Genomic DNA, 24,555 nt, shown 5'->3' with positions numbered 1-24,555 from the left:
TGAAAGGTTATGGTGAAGGAAATGAAACTTCATACTTTTAAAGTGTTGGGAAGAAAAATTGAGCAATTCCTATGAAAAGCAGGAACATAAGTGAATAGAAGAGTTTATAAAAATGTGCTAAAGGATGAGTTTGCCTGAAAACAAGTCCCTTACGATGCTAAATTGTCCAATAAACATGCAGTTTTACAGAACCATCTGAAGTAGTTTTCATTTTACTCATTCAGTCTATTTCACTGTAAATGAATGTTCATTACTATGAAATACAAACAAAAAGCAAAGTAAGATATTTAGTAATATTGCAACACAAACGTGACCCCGTGTGTGTGTGCGTTTGATTCTCATACATATGAAGTCACAAGATGGATTTGACTCTTCTTTGTTTTTGTTCTTCAGGTGTGTGCATGTCAGGTACGGGCCACGGGGAAAATGTACGCCTGCAAAAAACTGGAGAAGAAGAGGATAAAGAAGAGGAAAGGAGAGTCCATGGCACTTAACGAGAAACAGATCCTCGAGAAAGTTAACAGCAGATTTGTTGTAAGCATCAGACTACTGCATATATAGATATATGCTGCCCCACTAGGGCAGAGTGCTGTAATAACAGAAGCAGTGAAGTTTTATATATTAGCTATATATATATATATATATATATATTAACTGTAATAGCCACACAATAGTTAAAATATGCAAATACTGCACTTGCCTTTTTTAAATGATTTTCTGCTGTTGAGATGTTTTTCTTCTGCAACATGACCTCATTCAGCTGGTGTCTTACTTTATCTAATACAGAATAACAAAATAACTAAAATACTGAAGCAATATTGCTTTATCATGTGCAGACAACAGGAAGATCCTTAACTACATTTAGTTTTAGCGAAGGTTAGTCGCGATCACTGCAGGCAGCTGGGTTTCTCATGGTAAAACGTGTCAGCTTAACTGTGTTGTTAGCCGGTTACAACTTTATCTGTGCGATAACCGATGTTGTGTCATTGGCCCTTTTCCCACTACTTTAGATTTGTCCTTAACGTGTAGTTAGTCTTTTTTGTTTAGGGAAGGTATATTTCTTTTAGGTCTTTTTTAATGACTGTAGTTTCCCAATATTTGACTTTTAATGACTTCACGGTCCTTGCTTCTTAGCTCTTTGTTGTGGTTTAATGGCACACGAGTGGAAAATTTGCACCACAGAGGTTTTTCTAAGTTGGGGTAGCTAGCATGCGCTACTGACATTTATGTGGATTACACTGCAAAATGAAATACAGTGGCCCAAATTTACAAGCAGACCTAAATAACATCGAGGAGGAGGCAGCAAATAGGTCTGAGCTCAGTGGTGCAAATATCACTTCTACATTGACCGACCAACCCGCCCAATTTGATGAATTTGGAAAGACTGCACAGCTGTAGTTCCATGTTATTGTTTATGTGAGACTTGCCCTGTACAACTAAGTGTGAGAAGTGTAAAAGGCAAAGAGAAAACACATTTTTAGGAATATTTTCCCATGGTATTTACCAGTAGAAAGGCTCTTTCTCTTCATAAGTTGTATTTGTATTGTTAAACCTCTATATCATCAGGTTTATACTATAAAAATGTCATTAAAAAAAAAAAAACCTTGTATGATCTGCTTTAGCTTCAGCTTCACGTTCTAGTTCAAGTTTGAGGAGCGCAGCTGCAAAATCTGCTGCTGCATATTACATAATACCATTACGTAATATGGGTTAAGCAGGTGAAGTTGTGATGATGTACAGTACAGTTTTTAAAATAGATTTATTTTCTCTAAAACAGTTGTGGTTCTGGTCACGTGCTTTTTGTGGGAACTACATTCAGCCGCAGATTCTTATGCAACTGATGCTCAAGTGAATATATGTGGCGCACGTACAATGTTTATTTTGGTCCTTTTATGGATTATGTGCAGTGTATCATCTCGTTTATCGATTAATGTGACCTTTTTAATATTTAGTAGCTTTTATTTCTTCTAAAAGCACATTTTTAGAGTGAAACACTTCGATGTCTGTATCAGTCAGAGGTGATGTAATCCACTCTTGTAGCTGCAGTGATTAAATGACCACACAGCTCGCCTTCATCAGACGGCCTTTATTGATCGTGTTTGATGTGGGCGGCAGTTGGTTGGCTGTGGCGTGCCTCGGAAGTAAACATGGCTTGAGACTTATTTTAACAAAACCTGAAGCTTTTTAGGTATTTTATCAGCTGCTATTATCACTCAGAGGTGGGAGGAAGTCAAGCGGCACCTGATGACACTTGCAGAACATGAATCATTAATCACAGTCCTTATTTGTCCAGGTGAGTTTAGCATACGCCTACGAGACGAAGGACGCTCTGTGTCTCGTGCTGACCCTCATGAACGGCGGAGACCTCAAGTTTCACATCTATCACATGGGCGAGGCGGGTTTTGACGAGAGGAGAGCCGTCTTCTACTCTGCAGAGATCTGCTGCGGCCTGGAGGACCTGCACCGAGAACGAATGGCCTACAGGTGAGCGCCTTTAATTCACATACATCTTTGTATCTTTGGCTTTTCGTCTCTGCTTCACCCTTCTTCTCCTTTTCTGTCAAACAGGGACCTAAAGCCAGAAAACATCCTGCTGGACGACCATGGTGAGTCTCAGTACTGAAACACTTCTTTTGACTGTTAACAGTTACATAATATATAATACATAATACATAATAAAGATGTTTTCAAGATAAAGATATTTCCAGAATCAGAGTCTTGTTTCCACTGACGACCATAATACTCTGATGTACAGCGAGGAGATGTCCTTAATTATCATTAGTCTCTGATAAAAGATGCTATCAAAGTGATTTATTGTTTCTACATTCATGACCGTGCTGCAAACGGGAATTCTCTATATTTATGACAGCACAGTTTCAATGTTGCCAATTTGCTAAAAAGTGGACAAAAAACCCTTACCCAAAATACTTTTGTCCACTAAAAGTAAATATGAGAAAATAGAAAACAAAGATTAAGTTTTTCTATAGAAACTTCAACTTTTGCAGTGATCGGATTTGTTATTTCTTATTAAAGTTTTCAAATCACATCACTGTGTGTTCAAAGAAGATCTGAAGTTGAGCTTCTTTCCTGAAGTTTCTAAGTCATTGATTATCTGTTGTTATATCCTTTTAAAGACAAATGAATAGCTTTTCTAAGATACTATTTGTTAATTAAGAAAATTATACACTTGATCATATTTCGCATCACTTTACTTTTAACTTTGCCACTTTTCTAGAGCTGCTGTATTTATATGTTTATCGGCAGAATTACAGACTGAGCACAGAATTCAACGAAGTAAGAAAGTTAACTTTGTGCTTCTGAACACCAGAGGGCACTCTGACTCCAGCGCATCTGCAGCCTACGGCTGGTTTAAAGGAAACTGCTGAATGTCTGTCCAGGAGTTTGTTCGTGTCCAGTAATTAAACCTGGAATTGAAATCCCAGAAAGATGCGATAATCACATTTCTTTATAAGATGCTGTAAAAACAAGAGGCGAGGATGAAGGGCCCGCTTGTAGAGGGCAACAAAAAAAGGACAAAATACTCCAAAGAAGAAGCACAAAGATTTAGATTTTCCTCTGGTAATGTATATGAGTTTAACGCGCATTTATCATTCAGCAGCCTTGGGGCCTCAAAAAGAATCCTCTGCTTTTAACTGAAAGTAAAGGATTTCCTGATTATCTTTTTTTCTTTTATTTGAATATCTCCAAGGGAAGTGGAAGTAGATTTATTTCCAAAAGCCTGTGAATTAGCATCCTTTAATCCTCATCTGGCTTCAGTTTTTAGCACTTTTCATACAGGTCATTGAAATTAAAAATGTTTCGGCCAAACTTATTGGGCCAAACTGCTCTCTCTGAAACAGAAACACCTGCCTCTCTAGTATAAAAAGAGGTGACAAAACCAATTCAGCAGCCCTTACATTTGTATGTACACTTTGTTGTGATTGAGAACATGTGGGTCACTTTAATCACCTGTCTCCACCATCATAGATATTCATGTTCAGCACACACAGCATCCTCTAGATTGACCTCCTTTTGTTGTGGACTCTGGTTTGTGCTCGCTTTTGAACTCAGTGTCTTCGTGGCCCAAATCATTCTGCCTTTAAGCTACAATATTCAGCCACAGAGACACAAAGCAAACAGAATGTGAACAGAATGTTTTACATTCCTAAACGGTCTAATTCACACAGCTCGGTTGATGCGTCTGCATATGTTTGTGTGTTCAGGCCACATCAGGATATCAGACCTCGGTCTGGCCGTCCATGTGCCGGAGGGACAGACCATCAAGGGACGGGTGGGAACTGTAGGATACATGGGTAAGAAACTTCTCATCATAGATAGAGCCTTTTCAGATGCGCAGGTTTCCAGTTCCATAGGCACTAATGCACCCCCCCATGCCATCAGAGATGCAGGCGTTGAACTGATAGCTGATAACAAGCTGGACGGTCCCTCTCCTCTTTAGTCTGGAGGACGCAGCGTCCATGATTTCTAAATAGAATTTCAGGTTTTGATCAAACCTCAAATAATTTTTTCCACTTGGTCTCCGGCCATTTTAGAAGATGGCAGTGTTTCTGGATCCTCTTCACATGTTTCTTCTTATCTGCGTGATAGAGCTTTAACCTGGATCTGTGGATGTCAAGTTGTGCTGTGTTCACAGACAATGATTTCTGGAAGTGTTCCTGAGCCCATGCAGTGATTTCCAGGACAGAATCGGGTCTGTTTTAATGCAGAGCTGCCTGAAGCAGAGATATCTCCAGATTCTCGGAATAGTTTGATGATATTATATTCTGTAGATGATGAATATTCAAAGTCTGAGGAACATTTTTCTATTTCTTTCTAGTTTTCGAGTTTTTTGCAAAATGCTGAACCTCATTTTACACATTTTTACCTCAGAGATTCTGCCTCTCTAAGAATAGAATAGAATGTCCTTAATTATCCCACAAGTGAGAAAAATGCATGTTACAGAGCTTTGTGATGAAGGAATATACACAAAATATAGCTGCAAGCAGCGATGGCGGGGTCTAGCAGAACAGCAGGTAAGCCTGCGGCTGCTCAGGAAGGCATCATGAGTCCATAGACCAAGTTTGGCATTTGAAATGAACTCGTCTTCATCCAGGGATTCCAACGGTACCTCATTTGTCCAATTTGAACCAACGGCTCCAAAGCTATGAGCAAAATGCAGTTTTTGTACTTATAGCGCCCCCACTGGGTGGACGTTCACCAGACTTCTTGGGCTTCTTACAGACTTGATCATGAGTCTGTGTTAGAAGTTTGATGTCAAAAGAGCAAATGGTTGCTGAGATATGGCCTCACGTCCTGTTTGGCGCGTCATCGCTGAGTTTGATTGGCTGCTACGGGCAAACGGTAGCGAATTAAAAATACCACTTGAAAGCTAATGTGAGGCTCAGTCTGAAAATTCTATATATCAAGTCCCGTGGAAATCAGACAATCTGGGTGACCTGTAATGCGTTTTGAAGGTTTTTGATATAATTCAAAATGGCGGACAATTAAAGATGGCGCACATGACGTCATAGGATGGATTGACCTCGGATATATCCAGGGATTACAGCGGTACCTCATATGTGAAATTTGGACAAACGGGTCCAAAGATATGCTCAAAAATGCATTTTTGCTAAATATAGCGCCACCTATAGGTCAAAGATAGCCACAATTCTTGGGCCAGTTAGGGATTGAGTTATGAGTCTGTGATATAAGTTTGATGTCAATAGACCAACTGGTTGCTGAGATATGGCCTCACGTCCTTTTTGGCGTAGTCGCCGCCAAATTTGATTGGTTATTGTGGGTGAACAAAGTCGAAATTGAAAAATCCGCTTCCTAACTTTTGTGCGGATTCGTCCAAAGATACTGTGTGCCAATTTTCATGAGAATCGGTTAAAATGTGTGAACGAAGAATCCTTTTGAAGGTTTTCAACAAAATCCAAGATGGCGGAAAATCTAGTCAGACGGAAAATGACGTCATAGGGTGCGTTGGAATCGTCATGATCCAAGGATTCCAACGATGCCTTGTTTTTTAAATTTGGATCAACGAGTCAAAAGTTATTTAGCTGAATGGGCTTCAAACTTTGACATGTTGGTGGCGCTAGAGAGTTTTGAGTTTGGTCACCAAATTTGTTGAATTTGCTAATGGGATTGTCCTAAAGATATGGGCCAAATTTCACAACTTTTTACCATTGCGTTAATGGGGCTGCCATAGACTTCAATGGTGGCGGAAAGTAGAAGAATAATAAGAAAAGCTACTAAAACAATAGGGTTCTGCAGCTTCGCTGCTAGACCCCTAAATAGATAAAAACAAATGCAAGAAGGCATATACAAGATGTAAAATAGTATATACAACATATGAACATGCTAAGATGCAGGTAAGGTGCTCTTTTTATACCCAACATGTTACTGTTATAGTTGCAGCATGTTCCTCCAGCTGTTTCCCTTCGGTTCCACTTACTTTTCCAGCCTTTTGTTGCTCCTGTTCCAACTTTTTTGAGACGTGTTGCTGCCGTTAGATTCAAGATGAGCTCATATTTTTCATAAAAGAATAATAAAATGTCTAATTTTCAACATTTGCCAAGTTTTCTATGTTTTATTGTGAAAAACGTGGTTTATGACATTTGCAAATCTTTGTATTCTGCTTTTATTCACATTTGACATAAAGTCCCAGTTTGTAAATAATTTTTAATCACTTTCCTTTATTCTTTATCACCTCAGATATTTCCTGATCCTTAGAGGCTTTCCTAGTACAAATCAAATTGAAACAACTACAGCATTAAAATGCTGCTTGAAGATGAAAGCTTGAGTAATAATAAGAGTTTAAGTTTGATTGTGATGTTGACCGAGTGAATATAGTGAAAATATTTAAGCATCAGTGTTTGAGTCATCTTAGAACTCACCCTGTCACCTCCGTCCTGTTCTCCAGCTCCGGAGGTGGTGAAAAACGAACGCTACACCTTCAGCCCCGACTGGTGGGCACTGGGCTGCCTGCTGTACGAGATGATCGAGGGCCAGTCGCCGTTCCAGCAGAGGAAGAAGAAGATCAAGAGGGAGGAGGTGGAGCGGCTGGTGAGGGAGGTGGAGGAGGAATATTCCAGCAAGTTCTCCGAGGACGCCAAGTCCCTCTGTAAAATGGTGGGTGGACACTGGATGAGGTGCCAAATCCACAAGTCTGATCATTACTTCAATATAGCGCCCATCTGCTGATATTCTTCCTTATGTTAAAGTTGATGCTTCTTTATCATCCATCTCCGTCTATCTGGCTACATCAGGTCCTTCAAATCTCACAATTATCTCATTATTCGAGGATGATGTCATCCAGTAGCTGCTTTTATCATCCAACAGTGGGGTTATTTGTAATTTAAAAATGATTATCATTAACTTTTATAGGTGTTTGCAATTCATTGACATAGCGTTTAGTAAAACTAAACCTAACCCGACCCTGCCGTTTGCATGTCGTTGCAGCTTTTAGGTTTATTTTTCACTTTCTTGTGTACATCTTGTTTTAACCGTTCAGCTGCTGGCCAAAGATCCCGCAGAGAGGTTAGGCTGCCAGGGGGGCGGAGCCTCTGAGGTCAAAGGCCATCCCATCTTCCGTTCCATCAATTTCAAACGGCTGGAGGCCGGCATGCTGGAGGCACCCTTCATCCCCGATGTAAGTCCACCGCTGATTTGTGCTGCAGAAGCTGTCTCACTCTGAACAAATGAACTAGACTTTATTAAACAGCTGCCGCATCATACAGCAGCAGGATCCAAACTGAGAGGGTGTGTGCAGCTGTTACCTTATAAATTATGCAGATTAAATAAATTAATGTGTCAATTCGGATTTAACGTAGTTTTATAAAACCAAAATAATTTCACTGCACAGCAAACAGAGGTTACTTTTAATTCAAGTCCAAACCAAGTCTACAAAGAGTTTCCTCTGGAGAAAAGCAGTTTACTCTTCTGATGCAAGAAATGTTGTTACAGAAATATTTCAGTTCACTGCATAAAAGATACTGTATAACACAGGTTATATGTGTCTCTTCCAATCTTTCTTGAAAGAACATTGTTTTTAAACACTTCAATGATTTTCTCACACATTTGTGGACAAAATGGAGATCTCTGCCCATCTCTGCTCCTCAAAGACTTTCGTGGAGGCTGTTTTTGGACCAAATCATGATCACAATCACCTGTTTTTTTAAATAATAATTAAAAAAATGCTTTTAAACCTTTCTTTCTTTAAACCCCAACTTTTTTTCTTGGATGTGTTGCAAGTCTGAAATGCAGCAGTGGATGTATGTTGATGAATTAAAACATTTATCTTGGGCTAGAAATCAAAGTAAATAAACAATTTTTTTTCTTTTATTTTGTAATTTTCATTAATGCCTCTATTTTTTCTGTTTTTTTAAGGAAAGTCCCTGACTGCACTGGTGTAACTAATATCACTGAGACCAAATGTAAAATGTGTGTTAACATAACTAATGACTTCTTTGGCACTTCTCCTTAAAATAGAGAGCTGCTAATCTACTGTTCTCTCCTTTACAGGAAGTGGAGTTAATTGATTTAATTAATGAGAATGTCACTGAGGCTCAGACATGATTAATATGCAAACTTAACCAGCACCGTGCCGAACAGGAAGGATTCTCCCACAGCGAGCACTGTAGTCATACTCCAGCAGGCTTCAAGCTCCGCAGCGACAGAAGGAGTTTCTGTTTGGGATTTTCCCTCATATGCACTTACATCTGACTCACACAGGCTTCAGAAAACTTCTGATGTTTGCACAGTTCTGGTCAGACTCGTGACTGAAGTGCTCATCCTCACGCTATTTACAGTCTTACTTCTTCTGTTGGGGTTTTATCAGAAAGTCTTGTCAGTGTAAATGTGCTGAAGCAGTGGGTGGTGTGTTTGTGCTGCAGCCTCAGGCCATCTACTGCAAAGACGTGCTGGACATCGAGCAGTTCTCCACAGTGAAAGGTGTGGAGCTGGAGCCGAAAGACGAGTCTTTCTACAGCAAAGTGTCCACAGGCAGCGTCTCCATTCCATGGCAGAACGAGGTGAGAGCCGTGCTGTCCTCGAACAATGCACAACTGCAGGGGGAGAGTTTGGAAAGATATTGTGGGAAAACATCATCCTGAACTTTAAACGACATAATCAAAGTAAATCAAGAGCTGCTCAAGAACCAGATGGAGTAAATGCTCTCTCAGTAGACAGCGTGGACAGAAACTCACAGCCAACAGAGACGCTCCTTCTCAGTGACATGTCCAGGATTACACCATCTGTTGTTAACAAGCTCTGTAATCCTCTTCCTTTACTGTTACCACTCTGTCTGCAGTTTCTGTCTGCCCATATAGTTTTAAAGCTGAGCAGAAAGCTGTTAGAGTTATTCCTGCAGCCACTTCTCGGTGAAAAAAATAATACCTTCTTCCAAGCTCTAAGCAAACCAAAATTATTATTATAGGCCTGATATTTTGGCATGTGTTCTGCTGTCTGCAGTCTTGGCTGGATTAAACAAATTACTATGTGCTTCTGAGATAAATTACAAAGACAAGCAGCGTCTTTACAGTAGAAATTAGGACTTTAGCTGTGGTTACACAAATCAGCAATGTGGCACTTTCCTGCAGGGTTGTGTTCATATATGGCTGTTTTATTTGTTCTTTGGAAATGGTGATATTTTATTTCTCAGTACAGACAGTAGCATTTTATTCCATAGTCACTGCTTTGTTGTCATGTCTCTCCACTCATGGAAAAACTCAAGAATGTTGTGTTGTGTCATGTAAGATGTATTCCAGCTGTGAATCTGAACAGATTTGACCAGCTGTGGTGGAGATTAAAAGTGGGATGTTGACAAAAAGTGACAAAAAGGAGTCATTTTCAGGATTAAAATACTTCCATGTACTTTCTTTAATCCCTAAAATTGAAAGTCAGGGATCCAAGAGCAAAAATATATAAAAATTTGTTCATTGTATACATATTTCTTTGAAAACTGAGACCAAACCTGTTCTGAAACAAAAAAATCCCTATTTAGTCCTTTACTAGACAATTTTGGTGTAAATGAGATTTAAAATGTAATTCAATATTTGCAGAAGCTTTCAGGTTTTGTCTTTCCTCCTGCAGATGATTGAGACGGAGTGTTTTGATGAGCTGAACGTTTTCTACCAGGACGGTGCGGTTCCTCCTGACCTGGACTGGAGAGGGCAGCCGTCCCCTCCACCCAAACAGGGGCTCCTGCAGCGGCTCTTCGGCAGACAGGTCAGCTTTAATCGAATGATCATATCTGTCAGCTTTAAAATTTATCGAACTCCAGAGCACTTAGCATTATGTGACTTTAATCTAATAGTTCCCAATGTTTTTGGCTAGCAGCTTCTTGCATATCATGTTTCAGAAATATTGGTCTTAGATCCTCTGGAGACATCATCCTGCCACCAGACATCTGTTTCACAGCTCTAAAGCTCAGATATGATAATAAAGAAGGGTGTGCATTTGATTTATTGTTACAATAATATGAGAGCAGCAATGTCTTTGATATTAGAGGGCTTCATTAGCCACATTTCCACTGCAGAGCATTTCAAAGAAATTTAAAGCACAAAAATTCTACTAATGCACTCTTGCTGTGGTTTTAGCCCATTTAAAAGAAGACTTAATGCACATTTCTCATTTGTAAGACACTTTGGATAAAACTGCTGGAAACATTTACATTTAGTACAAACAAACTCACATTAACAGATATGATATCCTAGATATTCCCAGAGATGAAGTAACTCCTATAGAAGAGCTATTTTTGTCTTGTTGATGCCCACCACAGTTGTTATTTTCCTCCTCGAGGTTTGTTACCTGTTAGGACAACCACTTCTTCTACTGAATTATAACCACTAGCAATGTAGCATCTACAGCTCCCGACATTATGTTTGGGACAAACTCAGATGTGTTTTAGTCTGTCGTTCCCATAGTTGCTATGCAGACTAGTTCATTACCTTCATTGCTCAATGAAAACGTTTGATTCCTATTTGTTTTTTTCACTTTTTTTTCAAAAGATTGCTTCAGATTTGCTTTAGTAATGAGTGAAAAATTCGATTCATCACGACCGCTCTGCAAATGAAGATGCTCGTTTCCCTGATGATAATTAAGAAGTTAGGAGTTTTTGTTCCATTAATTAATTATTCAAGCAGTTATAACTCAGTTTCTAATCTGCCTCAACCCTGCTGCTATAAATACGCAAATTTTCCAGGACAAAAATCTGCCACTTGCGAAGCCAATAGATTCAGACTCTCCTTGAAAATGTTCAGCTGCTGAGGCCGAGCCACAGCTTCCAACAGCTGATGAAGCCTCTATAAAAGTATTTAGTTGGCCCAGAATCAGAATCACTTCCGTCTAAAATGCTTCAGCTGTCATCTGTCCATCCACAGAACAGCACAGGCAGCAGGAACTGCGAGCATATGACGGGTTAGTAACTCATGTGCTGAGTGATTTGGGCTTGGAAGGTGTCACTCTGTGAAAAGTTAAACCAGCTGTGTGCAACATAACGCACTAGAATCCAGGAGGGTAGAACAAACGCATCCAAAGATGATGTTATTTTCCCAGTGGGAGCTGATCTCCCAGAAACATCTTGCTTATAATTCACTCTTTTCCTCCTTTGCTTAGTGCTCGTATAATGGCTTGATTGTGACATGTGAGGACTGTGATGTGGCTTGTGTCTGCAGCCTGACAGGAGAGAGTTGGAAAAAACTCTTGGCCTGTTTTTGCACATTGAGAGACAAAGACTCCAAAATTTTTGTTTTATTGTAAAGATGTTTTATAATGCTCAAATGTCAAATTTAACATGCAAACTCTGTTGTTCGTGTACAACTACAGTTTTTTTTACTCACTTAAACTTCTTCTCAAATTCTTAATTTTAAACTGTTTCTACACGAGTTCAAAGTATTCTGGAGAAATGGGGGCAAAAAGCATTTTCTGGCTCTGTTGTGGTTAAAAAGGGAAAAAAAGTCCAGACTCTGAGGCGAGCTACGAGATGATTTCTTCTCTGTTGACTGTGTGCTCTGTGCTCCCCCCTGCAGGACTGCTGTGGTAACTGCAGCGACAGCGACGAGGAGCCCACCAGGCTGTGACATGCTCACGCACACAAGATATCTTTTGTTTACAACTTTTGCACATTTGTATTTTTAAGGTAGTACTATCTCTAAATGTCAGAATGTATATTTTCAGCATAGCCATAATGTTTAATGTTATTTAAAAGTGTGAAATATCTGCTGTCGATGCGTTTCAGAACGTAGATGGGCAGAAAATCCCCCCCCCCCCCCCCCCCCCCCTCCTCTTTTTTAAAACTGCTTTTGTTTTAGTTGATTGCTTTTTTTGTCCAGGGAAAGCTTTACTTTCGTCCACTTACACACTGAACTGAGAGCTGCTGCTGAGCAGCTCCACTGGAACAAGCGCCTGCTGTTAAAGTGCCTTGCTTGAGGGCACCATGGCAGTGGTTACTAAGGGAGGACTGAACATTCCTTGATCTCTTTCATTTTTACCACTTTGTCCGGGGAAACCAGTGACTCTCAGCCCATGAACTGTGACCACTTCCCCTCATCTGCCCTCCACTCTGCTTTGACCTCCCTGCTTTTTCTACTCTGTTTGTTTCGACATTATGGTTTTGAATTTTTCACGTCAGAACTATAAAGTCTGCTTCTGCAGATTTTTTAAAAATCACTCTTATTTTTTATAATTCTGATGGATCTCTCGAGACAATCGACTCCTTGGTGTCAGTGCTGCTTCAGTTGCACTTGTCGAAACGATGCCGGTTTTGAGACGTGTCAGAAACGACTCGTAACTCAATCGTTTTCATCACCTCTGATCGTACAGACGCATCTACCAACATGCAGTGTTGTGCCTTTTCCTCCCCTTGTAGTGCCTCGTGGCTTCAGTAGGAATGTTATTGGTCCACAATCGACAGCAGTGCTTAAACTGAGAAAAAATAAACAAACAAAAAAGACTCATCAATATCTCAATTTCTTTTTGACTCAGGATGACCGAAAAACTCGAATTTATTATCGAAAACAGACAAAGTAAAAGAGTTGATCAGATTTGATAACAGAAAATGTGAAGTTGGAGGATGGTTCTTGGAGGAACTAATCAGTTTAAACCCAAGTAGAGACTCTTACTTCTTCAGTGTTGGAAACTTTATTCCTCATGCTGTTTATCAAACTTTATGGGCGACTAAAAGAGCCAAAGTGGGACGTAAATTATCTCAGATTGACGTTAACGTAGAGTAGCTGCACAGCTAAAGATGGTGGCAAACTGTGTTTCGTAATGTAATGAAAGGCAAAAGTTACGCTGTTACAAAAATACATGTAAATTACTTACCAATATACCCATTAGATTTAACAGGTCAACCAGATAAGTCTTCATCTTAAATTTAACGCTCTTAATGATTTTTTTTTTCTTTACTGGAAACAAAAATCTGTGCAGCTGGGTTTAATCTAATGTGATGAATATGTGACGTTTGAAATGTGCAAAATATATAAATGGAGACACAGGAAATGCAGCTAGAGCTGTGTATGCTGGTCAAAATCCTTTTTTAAAAACGGGGTCTGTGCCTTCTTTAGTGATGTACAAGAGTCCCACAAATGTCAGATTTCCATATGTCACAGAACATTCCCGATTCCCACTTAAACCAGTTGATCTGATCTGATCTGATCGGAAAGCTACTAAACAAGACCAGAAAATCCTCTCAGGGTTTCTGTAAATAATTCAACTTTTACTTTCTTCATGAGCACGAGGGCTAATCATTTGACCCTGCAGTCGCACACTTGATGAAGAGAGTCCAAAGATCGGTCCGCCTGATCGGGTCACATGATTAATGTCACTCTGAAACCGAAACGACGACAAGAGTAACTGAAGCTTTCAGGTGAAATCCTGAGACTGAAGCTGGTCTGTTAGCCGCTGCAGTGAAATGCCTCCGCTGGAACAGCTGTTTCCTCAAACATGGCCTCTGATTCTAAGCTATTAAAATGAAATACCTCTGAATGTACAAATGGCTCCTGTGTTTTCTTCTTGTCCATTTAAGCCTGCTGGCGAGACCTGGAAGTCACGATAAACTGAAGCGAGGTGTCAAACACAAGCTAAGAAGGCTGTCTGTGCTTACACAGTAAGACGATATGAAAGGAGTAGACACAGCTGCCAGCTACATGATGATCCAAATCTGTGGGAATATGCTGAAGAAATTATGTTTTGGTTTAAATCTTCACTGAAATTGGACTGTCAGGACCCTTGTCAAAATATTTTAAAAAGTGAAACTGTAAAACACTTCACATTAGATTGAATCAAGAGAATCTCAGCTTTCCAACACCATGTCCCATGTGCACCTACACACAGCATGACCTGCCAACAGGCCATCAGTTACTTAAATATAACCGTCGGCATCATTCTATCATGTTTGGAGAGTTTTGTCGCCCATTTTATAAAGGTTAAAACATGTTGTCGCACTTTCACTCGTGATATCTTTTGCTCAGTTTGCAATACAAAAGTGTTCCCCAGCGACACATTTCAGATTGAGGTTGGATGATGAGATTCGGTCTTTTGTGTGAAACTAGCGTACACATTCAGGCGAGACACTGTATGTGGAAAAGATATGACGCCAACTCACTCCTCTCCGTTATTACTGACTGACAAGAAGCAGCTTTGACAGCCTCAGAGGTAATAATTTAATGAGACACCGGATTTATGGACCGATTATGTTCATCCACTCGTACTAACTGTGATTAATGTGTATTATTAACAGTTAGTACACTGGGAAAGTTTGTAACAACATTATGTTTTACTTTTATTTTTTTCTCTCCCTTTTCAGTCACAAACTTTGATGATAAATTAATATTCTTTATTGTTTCTCATACGATACATTTTACATAGTTTTCATCTAATAATGTGGTAACATTGCAATAGATGAAGTATCCAAAGGAGTTTTGTAGAATATTTATTGAACATTTGTAGTTTCAGAGCTGCAGACCCACATAGTATAAGTGTGGTTTCCTGATTTTTCTGATCGCCTTACTTTAAACCCCAATGACCTTTTCCACGAGGTCAAGGAAAAGATCTGAGGAAAAGACGGTAGGAAAGGATTTTTTTGGGCTATTTGCATCACATCTCACCTTAAAGAAAAGCCGTCCATTCACAACCTGATTGGTTGGTGTTTCAGACCGGTACAATGTTGACACAACCTCTAAATGTGCAACCTTTATGTGCTTAATCAAATTACAGGGAGACAGTCTTTTAATTTTAAACACAGGAGAGATGTAAACAAAAATTTGGAAACACATGAAGGAGTCGAAATCATAGCAGAAGGTTCTGTGTTGGTTCACATGGAACGGGGAAACAGTGGTTCTGATTCCTGCACCAACCTGTAATCTCCTACATTTAATGGTAGATAAACCTGAAATAAATAATCCACTGCTGCTGTTTTTATAAGAGCAATAAGACTTGTTCCCGATTCTTGAAGATGTTTTCCCTCTAACCTGAAAGGCTTCCTCTGGGTAGTTGGTGGGGAGTATTGGCTAATGATTTGTAAAGGGGCCGTTCACATTTGGAAGGTCATTACGGTCATGTGTGTCACTGAACCACCTGTGTGGATCATTTAAGTCATGACTGAGTCGTGTCATATATGCAGTCCTGTGCAGTGAGGTGTGTGTAGACTTTTACATAAGAGAGTCTAAAATGGCACATCACAGCCAGCTCTTCATGTCCAGACTGGAGAAAGGACACTTTGGGGACAGAGATGTTCACATTCTGGACAGAAAAGAGTTTGAGAGAGGAGTCAAAGAAGCCATCTATGTTAAACTGTAAAAAACATCTTTGAACAGAGGAGGTGGTCTCAAATATCACCTTTCCAGCACTTATAATGCAGCAATGTCTCTTCTCCCCAGGAGGTTTCACAACCATTCAGACCTTGGACCCTGTGGCCAAAAATATGGTCTTTCAAAGAGGTAAACAACTCACATAATAGTCAGGTGGCTCAGTGACACTCTACGGTCTATGAGCCGATATGGTTTAGAACTGAAGAAACCTTTCAGATGAGAGGTGAAACGTCTTCAAGAAAGCAGAAGCAGAGGTCCAGCTGCCCTTATTCCAGCTGTTGGGGTCACCATAGCCTGAATGTGAGAATCTACACTGACACATATTTGAATCGTTTGGGAGTGGATGGATCAGAGTCTCACCAAGGTTCGGACGACACCGTTCACACCTGTACAAATGATCCGGGGTGACGGCGCAATCGTATCAGAACTAGTTGAGCTAATTCCGAATCCACAAATTTAGAGCTCATTTGAGCTGGACCATAAAATGTGAACACACTTTAAGAAGAAACACGTGAAGGACAGCAGAAGACTTGTTGAGCGGTTCCACTGCAGCTTTCTTTGACAAAGTAAATGGGTAATGATGGCCTCAGTCATGTATCACATTTGTTATGCAGTGACTGCTCAGTCGCTGTTAAATTGAACCTTATAAATCAGATCATGATCCTCCTCAGTCTTGTGTGGCTTTAGTAAATTAAAACAATTTATCTTCACAGCGATGATGGTAACAAATGTTTGAGCCTCGTAAAGTGAAAAGGCGTCCACGCGTGTTGATTCCCCTCCCATCCTTTATTTCCTCCTGTGTTACCACGGCAACTCAAATTCAGGAAGGATTCCAGTAAAATGAATACTGTGCATGTAGACACACACCCACCCACGCAGACACACAGAAGTGCATGTTCAAAGCTGCTGTTCAGTGGCATTTACTTTGTTACTCTATATTTTTCTGCTGACCTGTCACGATCAGAAGACGAATCATCACCAAAGAACAAGTGATAATAGAGCTGATTGCAGGCTGTTTCATCCACAATTAGAGATGAACACCCTCATAGAGTGGATGGAAATGTAGAGAGGCCTCTCAGCAATCAGGTCATGAGCTGCGTTAAGAGTGCTTAAACTCAACCAGCTGGGAGGAGCGCCTCATATTTCACTGTAATTAAAATACACCGGTCAATCAGAGCTGTGAGGAGACTTCAGATGCACAATTCAGGAAGTTTAAGCCAAATTTACAGCCACATAACAAAGTTTTTTCTCAGTTTATGGTAAACAATGTGCAAGAAAATCTAATTCAGACTCGCATTTGAACTTTTCATGTGTTTCTTTGGTAACATTACTGAACATTGTCCCTTTTCAGTGTAGCAGCTTGCTCTGTACTGGAGTCCTGAAATGTTCTAGAAATGTTCTGAAGGGGTGACTTCATGCAAAAACTCTGATTTGAGCTCTCAAATAAATGATCAGGGTCGGCAATGAGCTTAATTAGCTTGTTGGGTAAAAGTCAGAAATGAAAATAGGATTAACTCAGGACATAAATGTTCCTAAAAAGACCTCAAAATCCACAATGGACGACTTAAAGAAGCACTAGTTGAAGATATGTTAAGATTCTCACAGTGTGGCAAACGTTTTGTGGGAAGAATGCCAAAGAAATCTCCCAAAAAAGCAAGAAAAGACTAATCTGCTAAACAATAAGTTTATAATCTGTGGTAAAGTTCTGCACTTTAGACCATTTAAAGACTCTATGTACAGTTGAACTTGTACAAAAAAAGGATGTAATCAAAACCGTCATGTTTAAAACATCTTCAACTTTATAACTTTTAGCAATCTGGACCAAACTGAGTGAGACGGGGGCCTTTTAGTGGCCTCCAGAACGTTCCAGTGGACGTCCAGCACAAAGACGTCCACTGTGTGAACGCTGTGTCACTTCTGGATCCGACGTCATGTACTCACACTTTCCCCCACTCACACATTTGTGAGCATTGTGTTCTTTAGATGACAAGTTAAACACGTTTTCTCCCATCACCTTTAACCCCTTCGTCTCCCGTCTGTGACTTCGTCCCGTTCGCTGCATCAGAACCCGCACCGGTCCCCGTCGTATTGCTCATTCATCATGCTCGTCTGAGTCACTCGCACTCGCAAATGAATCAGTCAGATCAGATCCTGACTAATCAAATCGTCGATGCTTTTGGCTGTCAGTGAATAGTCTGATTTTTTTTTTAAATAGAGAAATATGTCACGACGTATTTGTCATCAGAAATATTTCAACAAATGTGATATTGTTGTGAAATTTGTGCAGATTCATATTCAGACGGTGTTGCCGATCGCTTTTTCTTCAAGCATGATCACCCTAACAGGATTTTTAAGTCAAATATGCAGCTGATATTTGCTGAATCTGCAGCTGCTTGCCAGTACTGTCGGTTTCATGGCAAAGTAAATGTTGTTGTCCTTTTTGCTGATTGCAATCAACATTTCTTGTAGAGATGGAGGCCTTTGCTAGCTCTTTTCCTCCTTTTTCCAGTAAAAGTTCAAGTTTTTCCAAATAGATCCCTGAATGTTGGAAATAAATATGTCCATAAGTGGCTGATGGGAAGAGACTGAGGTAAGTATTGAGTTTAGGAGGCAAACCAGTGTTGTAAGGACATGGATGCCCACCTTTCTGCACCATTATTTGCTCAACAGGAAGCTATAGTTGGTCTCCACTCTTCTGGGAGGCTGTTGAAGTTAATGTGATCATCCATCCAAATTCCAATGCTGATTTAGATAAAAAATAACTATAAAACTAATGAGTTTTCCCATCAGCGTCAGCTGTGCTGTTTAATTAGTTCTGATCACTAAGTGTTTACAACGAGGAGTCATTTCTTTTTTCTTGATTTTGTCTCTTCGTGTCTAATCCCTTCATTATTACACTGTGATACATGCAACTCTTCGTTGTCTGGGATCATCAGAATGATTTATTATCGTGTTACATGTCATATGAGCTGCCGTCGAAATGCTGCATTTTTTTCTGCTGTACTCATAGTAAATCGCACCGTCTCTGCTGGCGTCCATAATAATGTACATATACAAGCTGTCGGGTTGTCAGGTTTATCCTCAGAGGTCTATGAATATCTGTAATTCTCAACATGCTGATGTTAAAAATGGTCTGGAAGAAAATAACCAAGTCTTGTCATGATTGCAGTCAAACTGTTTGCAATTTGATTCCTGCAATCCCACATATGACCCACTCCTCATTCTGACACTCAGCAGCTCAGCGTGGGCGAACTCCATCAGTTGAAACCACGTCAGCTGTGAAACCACTTCAGAGGAGTTTCCACTCAGAGCATCAATCCACCTGCTGGGAACCTCAAATGGCTCCGGCCATTTTTAGAACCTCCATCAGTCTAAAAACAAACTGTTACTACGTCGTGTCTCATCTCATCTGGAGGGGAAACAACCTCACGACAAGAACCAAAAGCAAGAATCATCAACAAATCACAGCAGTGATCAAAGAGTGTAATGATAAGAACTGATATTAGTATGTACATCACTGTAGTACTACTGTGCTCTAGTGATGGTAAGACTAATGACTTAATAAAGCAGATATGCATCATGACAGTTGAGCCCATTTGAAGCTTTAAATAATTCTAAAAGAAGGCAGAATGTATCTACAAAGCACTGAATGAAGCAAGGATGGATGAATGTCAGAGGAGGGAAGTTATTAGCGGGATGGTCAACATTCTCCAAAACTCTTAGGCTTAGTTCACATAAACGCATATATTTATCCCTCCTCCTTTCCCAGAAAGGAATCGTGTTCACACCGTAATGTTTTTACATAAAATCTGCTAAAAAAATGCACAAACGCAGTGTCCATTAACTTTTTGGGATTCTTTTGTTTTCTGACTTGTGTATTTGTAATACTTAAATTTCTTTGTCTTACTAAGGCTTGAAATATTCTGTCGTGTCCCCTGAACATGAAGAGACATGCATATTCTTATATATTCAGCTGTATTTGTATTTATACACACATCCGGTGTAGTTTAAACAGAACTACATGCGTCTCTGATTTAATTCTGACTTTATCAAGCCTCGTGTCTTGTTTAGTTTTTCTAACATAACTTTGTTGTGGATCTTGTCATGAAAGTGTAATTTTAAACTGAGAGCAGCACGTTCTTCTTAAGACTGCAAGAATCCCTCGACTGTCATTTCCCAAGCTTTGATATGCCCACTTATCGCTGTGAGCAGAGAAGAATCAAGCTTTTGTTTGAGGGTTCAGAAAAGAACTTGAAGGAGACTCTGACCCTGAAGTATCTTTGTTCTCCAGCATTCAGGCCACGTAATTCCTCAGTCCCTCAGTCGTCGGGTTTCCCTGCTGAGGGAAGGAAACAGGAAAGACTCGAGAACAAGCAATTAGCACTTTGGCGTCTCATCAGCAGCTAATTAGTCCTTATCTCTGAAATACCAACTTTAAATAGAAGGATTTTTGAAGGTGAGGGTCTTTTGAACTTTGAATACATTATATCTACAAAAAGACTCTTTATTGGTTGAATTTGAAACACACGGATCTCTACTGTAGCTGAAGTTTGACAGCAGACGGTCGTTGTGTGACATCATCAGCAAAGTTGTTGCACTGATGGCGACATCTGAACATTTCTACCACACCTTCTTCTCTGCTACAACTTTCTACATGTTTGTCATCTATCTGTAACAAAAGCCTATCTTTTAATTAATACTGCAGCGATATTAATATCCCTCCAGGGATTAATAATCTTTAATAAACGCTCACATCTGTGAGTGGGACTTCTTTAACAAAACATCTTTATCTGACATCCTGGGAACAAGAACAGGTTGGCTGCTACTGGGGTCATGTTTTGGTTAATATCACCTTACATCCAACAGACTGTCCTTTATTATGTTGCCATGTTGTTATGAGTTGATTAATTAACTCCAGGCTTGACTGAACACATTCACAGGGTACTTCCTGGAACCTGATGAGCAACTTAAAATATTCACGAGCAGCAACAGAGTGTTGGAGAAGGCTGCAGACGGGCTTTTAGTTTCCAGGTATTAAACTTCCCCCTGGACACGTGTCACAGGCCTCTCTTTGCGCAGTCTCTGACGTCACAGTCGTGTGACCATCCTGAGCTCATCGCCGTATTGTTTCATTCCCGGCATGTTGGAGGAGGATTTTTGGCTGGAGAGACGGGTCATCGACCCGCACGCCGTCACTGCTCAAACGTCTCGAGTCTGTTGCCAAACTCACACACTCACACACACAAACTTCCTCCTGGTTGAGTTTCAATGTTAAGTGTCAAACAAAGCATCAGCAGGTCTTGTGACTGTGCTAAGTTTAAACACAGGCATAAAGCTTTCATTTAAGTCGCAACATCTTCTTTAACTTAGTGGAAGACTAAAAAAATGACGGCATCTGTACAGAAGTCCCCTCTCCCAGGAAACGGCGATAATGTGAGGCTAAAAGTGTTTTATACTCAGACGGAGGAACAGACTGATCTTTATGATGGAGGAACTGATGAAGACAACAGGCTCAGTGTTTACCTCAACAGGCTTCAGAAACTACCATCTGGAGGAAAGTCACCGATCAGACTGTGTGTTTTTATGTGTGTGTCTGTCTCGGGATGCTGAATATGGCTGCTGCAGGAGTGGGTACACTAATATAGAGTGTATGTCTGCCTGTGTATGATTATTTTGTGTATCCTGATTTTTTTCTCATTAACTCCAGAGATCCCAAAGGGCAAAGCATTCAAAAGAGAACATGATCTTATGCTTTTTTTTTTCACCTGTGTGAGCCTTTATCTGCAGTGGATCTTGGGGCACTATAAGTCTGAAAGCCCCCAGAACTTTATCTGCAAATGTTTCCGAAAGAGATGCACACCCACTGACTACACAGATACACAAAATGACTCCCAACAGATGCAGAATTGCAACAAAAATATGCAAAACATCAACAAAGAGGAAAAAAAAATACAACATTTCAACAAGATGCAAAATGACCACAACGAAAAATAACAACCCTTAGGACAAGTAAGAAAATGCAGCCCGGCGTCCACGACGCCACTATTATAAATAAGAACATTCATTCGTGCTGTGTGGCTACTTTTAAATACACTGGCCTTATTCTAGATTAGAAAAAATTCCAGTTGTGGCGTTTACAAGACATGCATTTAGAATATTCTATTCATATTCACATACGCTTCTTACAGAGCACTGTTTAACTGAGTGAGACATCTCAGTTCAGACATCTGCTCCAAAAACCAAAAGCTGCTCTCATCTCAACATCTAGACAGTCCTGTACAAAACTTTCGATCCAGCCCTCATTTCTTCATCATTTTCCCTTCAAGCAGGCAGACTTTCTGGCAATCTTTAAAGTGGTCTTGAACAACAGTTCTCCGGGCTTTCTTTCTTTGGACATCCGCTGTTTTTTCAGCCCAGTCCTTGTATCTGAACGTTTTCAGAGTTTTCAGTTTTTTGTTTGTTAAGCCACTTCACAGTGACCTATGAATCATTCAAGCAGAAAAAAGCACCTATAAATATCTATTTATACAATATTTATAAATATCACACAAAATAACATCTGTGTACGCCACTATATATATTTATTGCTTAAGTTTCAGCAGGATTTAAACTCTGTCAAGCCACCCCACAATAAGGCTGGTCTGTTTAGAAACCTGAAAGTTAAATAAGTCCACAAAGGATGTAGACACTGTGTGCAACTGCAGTTTCCTCAAACACAAAACGGCAGCGTATATTTCTGGATTGCTAAACGATGCGATGGATGGATGCAAAGCAACGCGCGTGAGAGCCACAAATGAGGCAACGTGGTGACACAAAAACAGGATAAACCACACAAATCAACTCAGAGGAAATGTAACGCGACACAAATGATTACAGGGAAAAATGACAGACAGATGCTCAGCAGCGGCAAAGAGAGAGTAACTCCAAAAAGATGCAAAGTGGCTAAAAGAAGCCTCAGACTTTTCTCCTTCACAGCAGAGACGGAAGTCCAGGAATTGGTAGTATTATAAGTACTAATAATTTTGCTTTTTAAGAGTCATTTCTTGAATCTTATGGACAGCAATTAATCACATTTTAAACCTTTTAGTTAAATACTTCTTGAATACGCATTGAGCACTTTTTTTAAAATCTAAAATGTCTCATCATTCATAAGTAACTTCGAAATAGCAACACATTCTAATGACAATGATTAATTACTCACAACAATGAGACCCATAAAAGTATCGAGTCCATCTATAACGAGTGGACTATGGGGCCAACAGAAACTACACCTGACTGCGCACAGAACCTGCTTCAGTGTGATTTGAATTCAGTCTAATGAAGACGTTTGGAAGTCAAATCAGCTGCAGGTCGGCTGAGCTCATGTGCTTTAGTCTGACCAACGACTCAGAGTCAACAATAACGTCTGGATTCATTGAGGCTTCGCATGGATGTAAAGCTTACGTTCTTTAAAGGGACTGACATTTAAACAAGATAGTTGTGTGTTGAGGGATCTCATCCTCTAATGAGGACATAAATATTTAACATGCGAGAGGTGCAGGTGTAATGAACTGTCATTTGATAACCAGTTTGTAACTTTAGGATGAAAAGCTGCTCTTGACTGCAGATCTGGCTGGAGATGGTTACAGCTCTGTGGCATCATGCGTTATGTAAGCTGCTTTGACAGGATACTCAACATTGTACTTGTGTAGATATTTCAAATGTCAGCATTTGGTTCAAAGCACTGCTCATCAGCCAGTAAGAGGCACCTGTTTTACCGATGGCTGGGGCAGATATTTATCAGCTGTGTCCAGGTTGTGTTTTATATACTTTGCCCTGAAACCAACAGCATTTATTTATGTTGAATTTGGTCGGGCACAAAAAGATGTGTTGGGCCATATAAGCACTGAAAAGCTACTGAGTTGGCAATAGTTTAACAGGCTAAAAAAACAATTTGAAAGATTATTACAAGTATTATTATAGGTCATAATAAAGGTTTTTAACACATCTGTATATAAATTTGACTAATTGGGTACAGAAAATGGTCATAAATTTGAACTAAAGTCTTCTAAAATGTGTGATCTGGGGCAGTTTGTAACCGAGTGTGAAGCAGCTCTGAGCAGCACCTTTATATCTGAAGCTATGCTCCCATCAGAAATCAGTGAGCAATGAGTTGCTGTTGTCAGTTTACCTATTCTATATCTATATCTATATCTATATCTATATCTATATCTATATCTATATCTATATCTATATCTATATCTATATCTATATCATCTATATCTATATCATCTATATCTATATCTATATCTATATCTATATCTATATCTATATCATATCCTTTAGACTATGTTCAGACAGCAGGCCTTAGAGTGGAGTTGCTGCTTTTGTGCATCAAAAGAAGCCATTTGAGTTGGTCTAAACATCTGGTCAGGAGGTCTTACAGGCATCTTATAGGGGTATTGTTTCAGACATGTATCACCTGGAGGAGGCCTTGGACTTCCCAAAGAGATTACATCTCTTGGCTGGATTGGAAACCGCTTTGGGTCCCCTAGGAAGAGCTGGAGGAGGTGGCTTTGGAGTGGAAGGTCGAAACATCTCTGTTGTTGCCCTGGTGACCCGGTCTTGATAAGTGGCAGAAAGTAGATGGATGGCAGGTGACAGACTTTAAAGAAAATGTAGACATTATCTCACTCCACAATTGTCCAGAGCCGTGTTCTATGAAGCAGGTTTAACACAGGTTGTTACAGGTTGTTGCAGTTTT

General features: G+C 39.9%; 1 protein-coding gene across 1 annotated transcript in view; it reads left to right on the top strand.

Annotated features, from left to right (window-relative positions):
- grk6 (G protein-coupled receptor kinase 6) overlaps positions 1-12,669 on the top strand; it is a 63,301-nt gene extending 50,632 nt beyond the window's left edge. Inside the window, exons 8-16 of the mRNA XM_072374532.1 lie at positions 394-534; positions 2,294-2,484; positions 2,569-2,606; positions 4,224-4,313; positions 6,926-7,134; positions 7,517-7,654; positions 8,898-9,035; positions 10,096-10,230; positions 12,033-12,669. Coding sequence (XP_072230633.1) covers positions 394-534; positions 2,294-2,484; positions 2,569-2,606; positions 4,224-4,313; positions 6,926-7,134; positions 7,517-7,654; positions 8,898-9,035; positions 10,096-10,230; positions 12,033-12,083 — 1,131 coding nt within the window. The 3' untranslated portion in view covers positions 12,084-12,669. The remainder of the gene's footprint in view (positions 1-393; positions 535-2,293; positions 2,485-2,568; positions 2,607-4,223; positions 4,314-6,925; positions 7,135-7,516; positions 7,655-8,897; positions 9,036-10,095; positions 10,231-12,032) is intronic.
- Positions 12,670-24,555: the final 11,886 nt, after the last annotated feature.

This window comes from Leuresthes tenuis, unplaced genomic scaffold, assembly GCF_036924035.1.
Source record: "Leuresthes tenuis unplaced genomic scaffold, fLeuTen1.0.hap1 SCAF_21, whole genome shotgun sequence".
NCBI lineage: Eukaryota > Metazoa > Chordata > Actinopteri > Atheriniformes > Atherinopsidae > Leuresthes > Leuresthes tenuis.
Note: the sequence above shows the minus strand (reverse complement) of the source record. Positions and strands in the feature narration are given on the sequence as shown.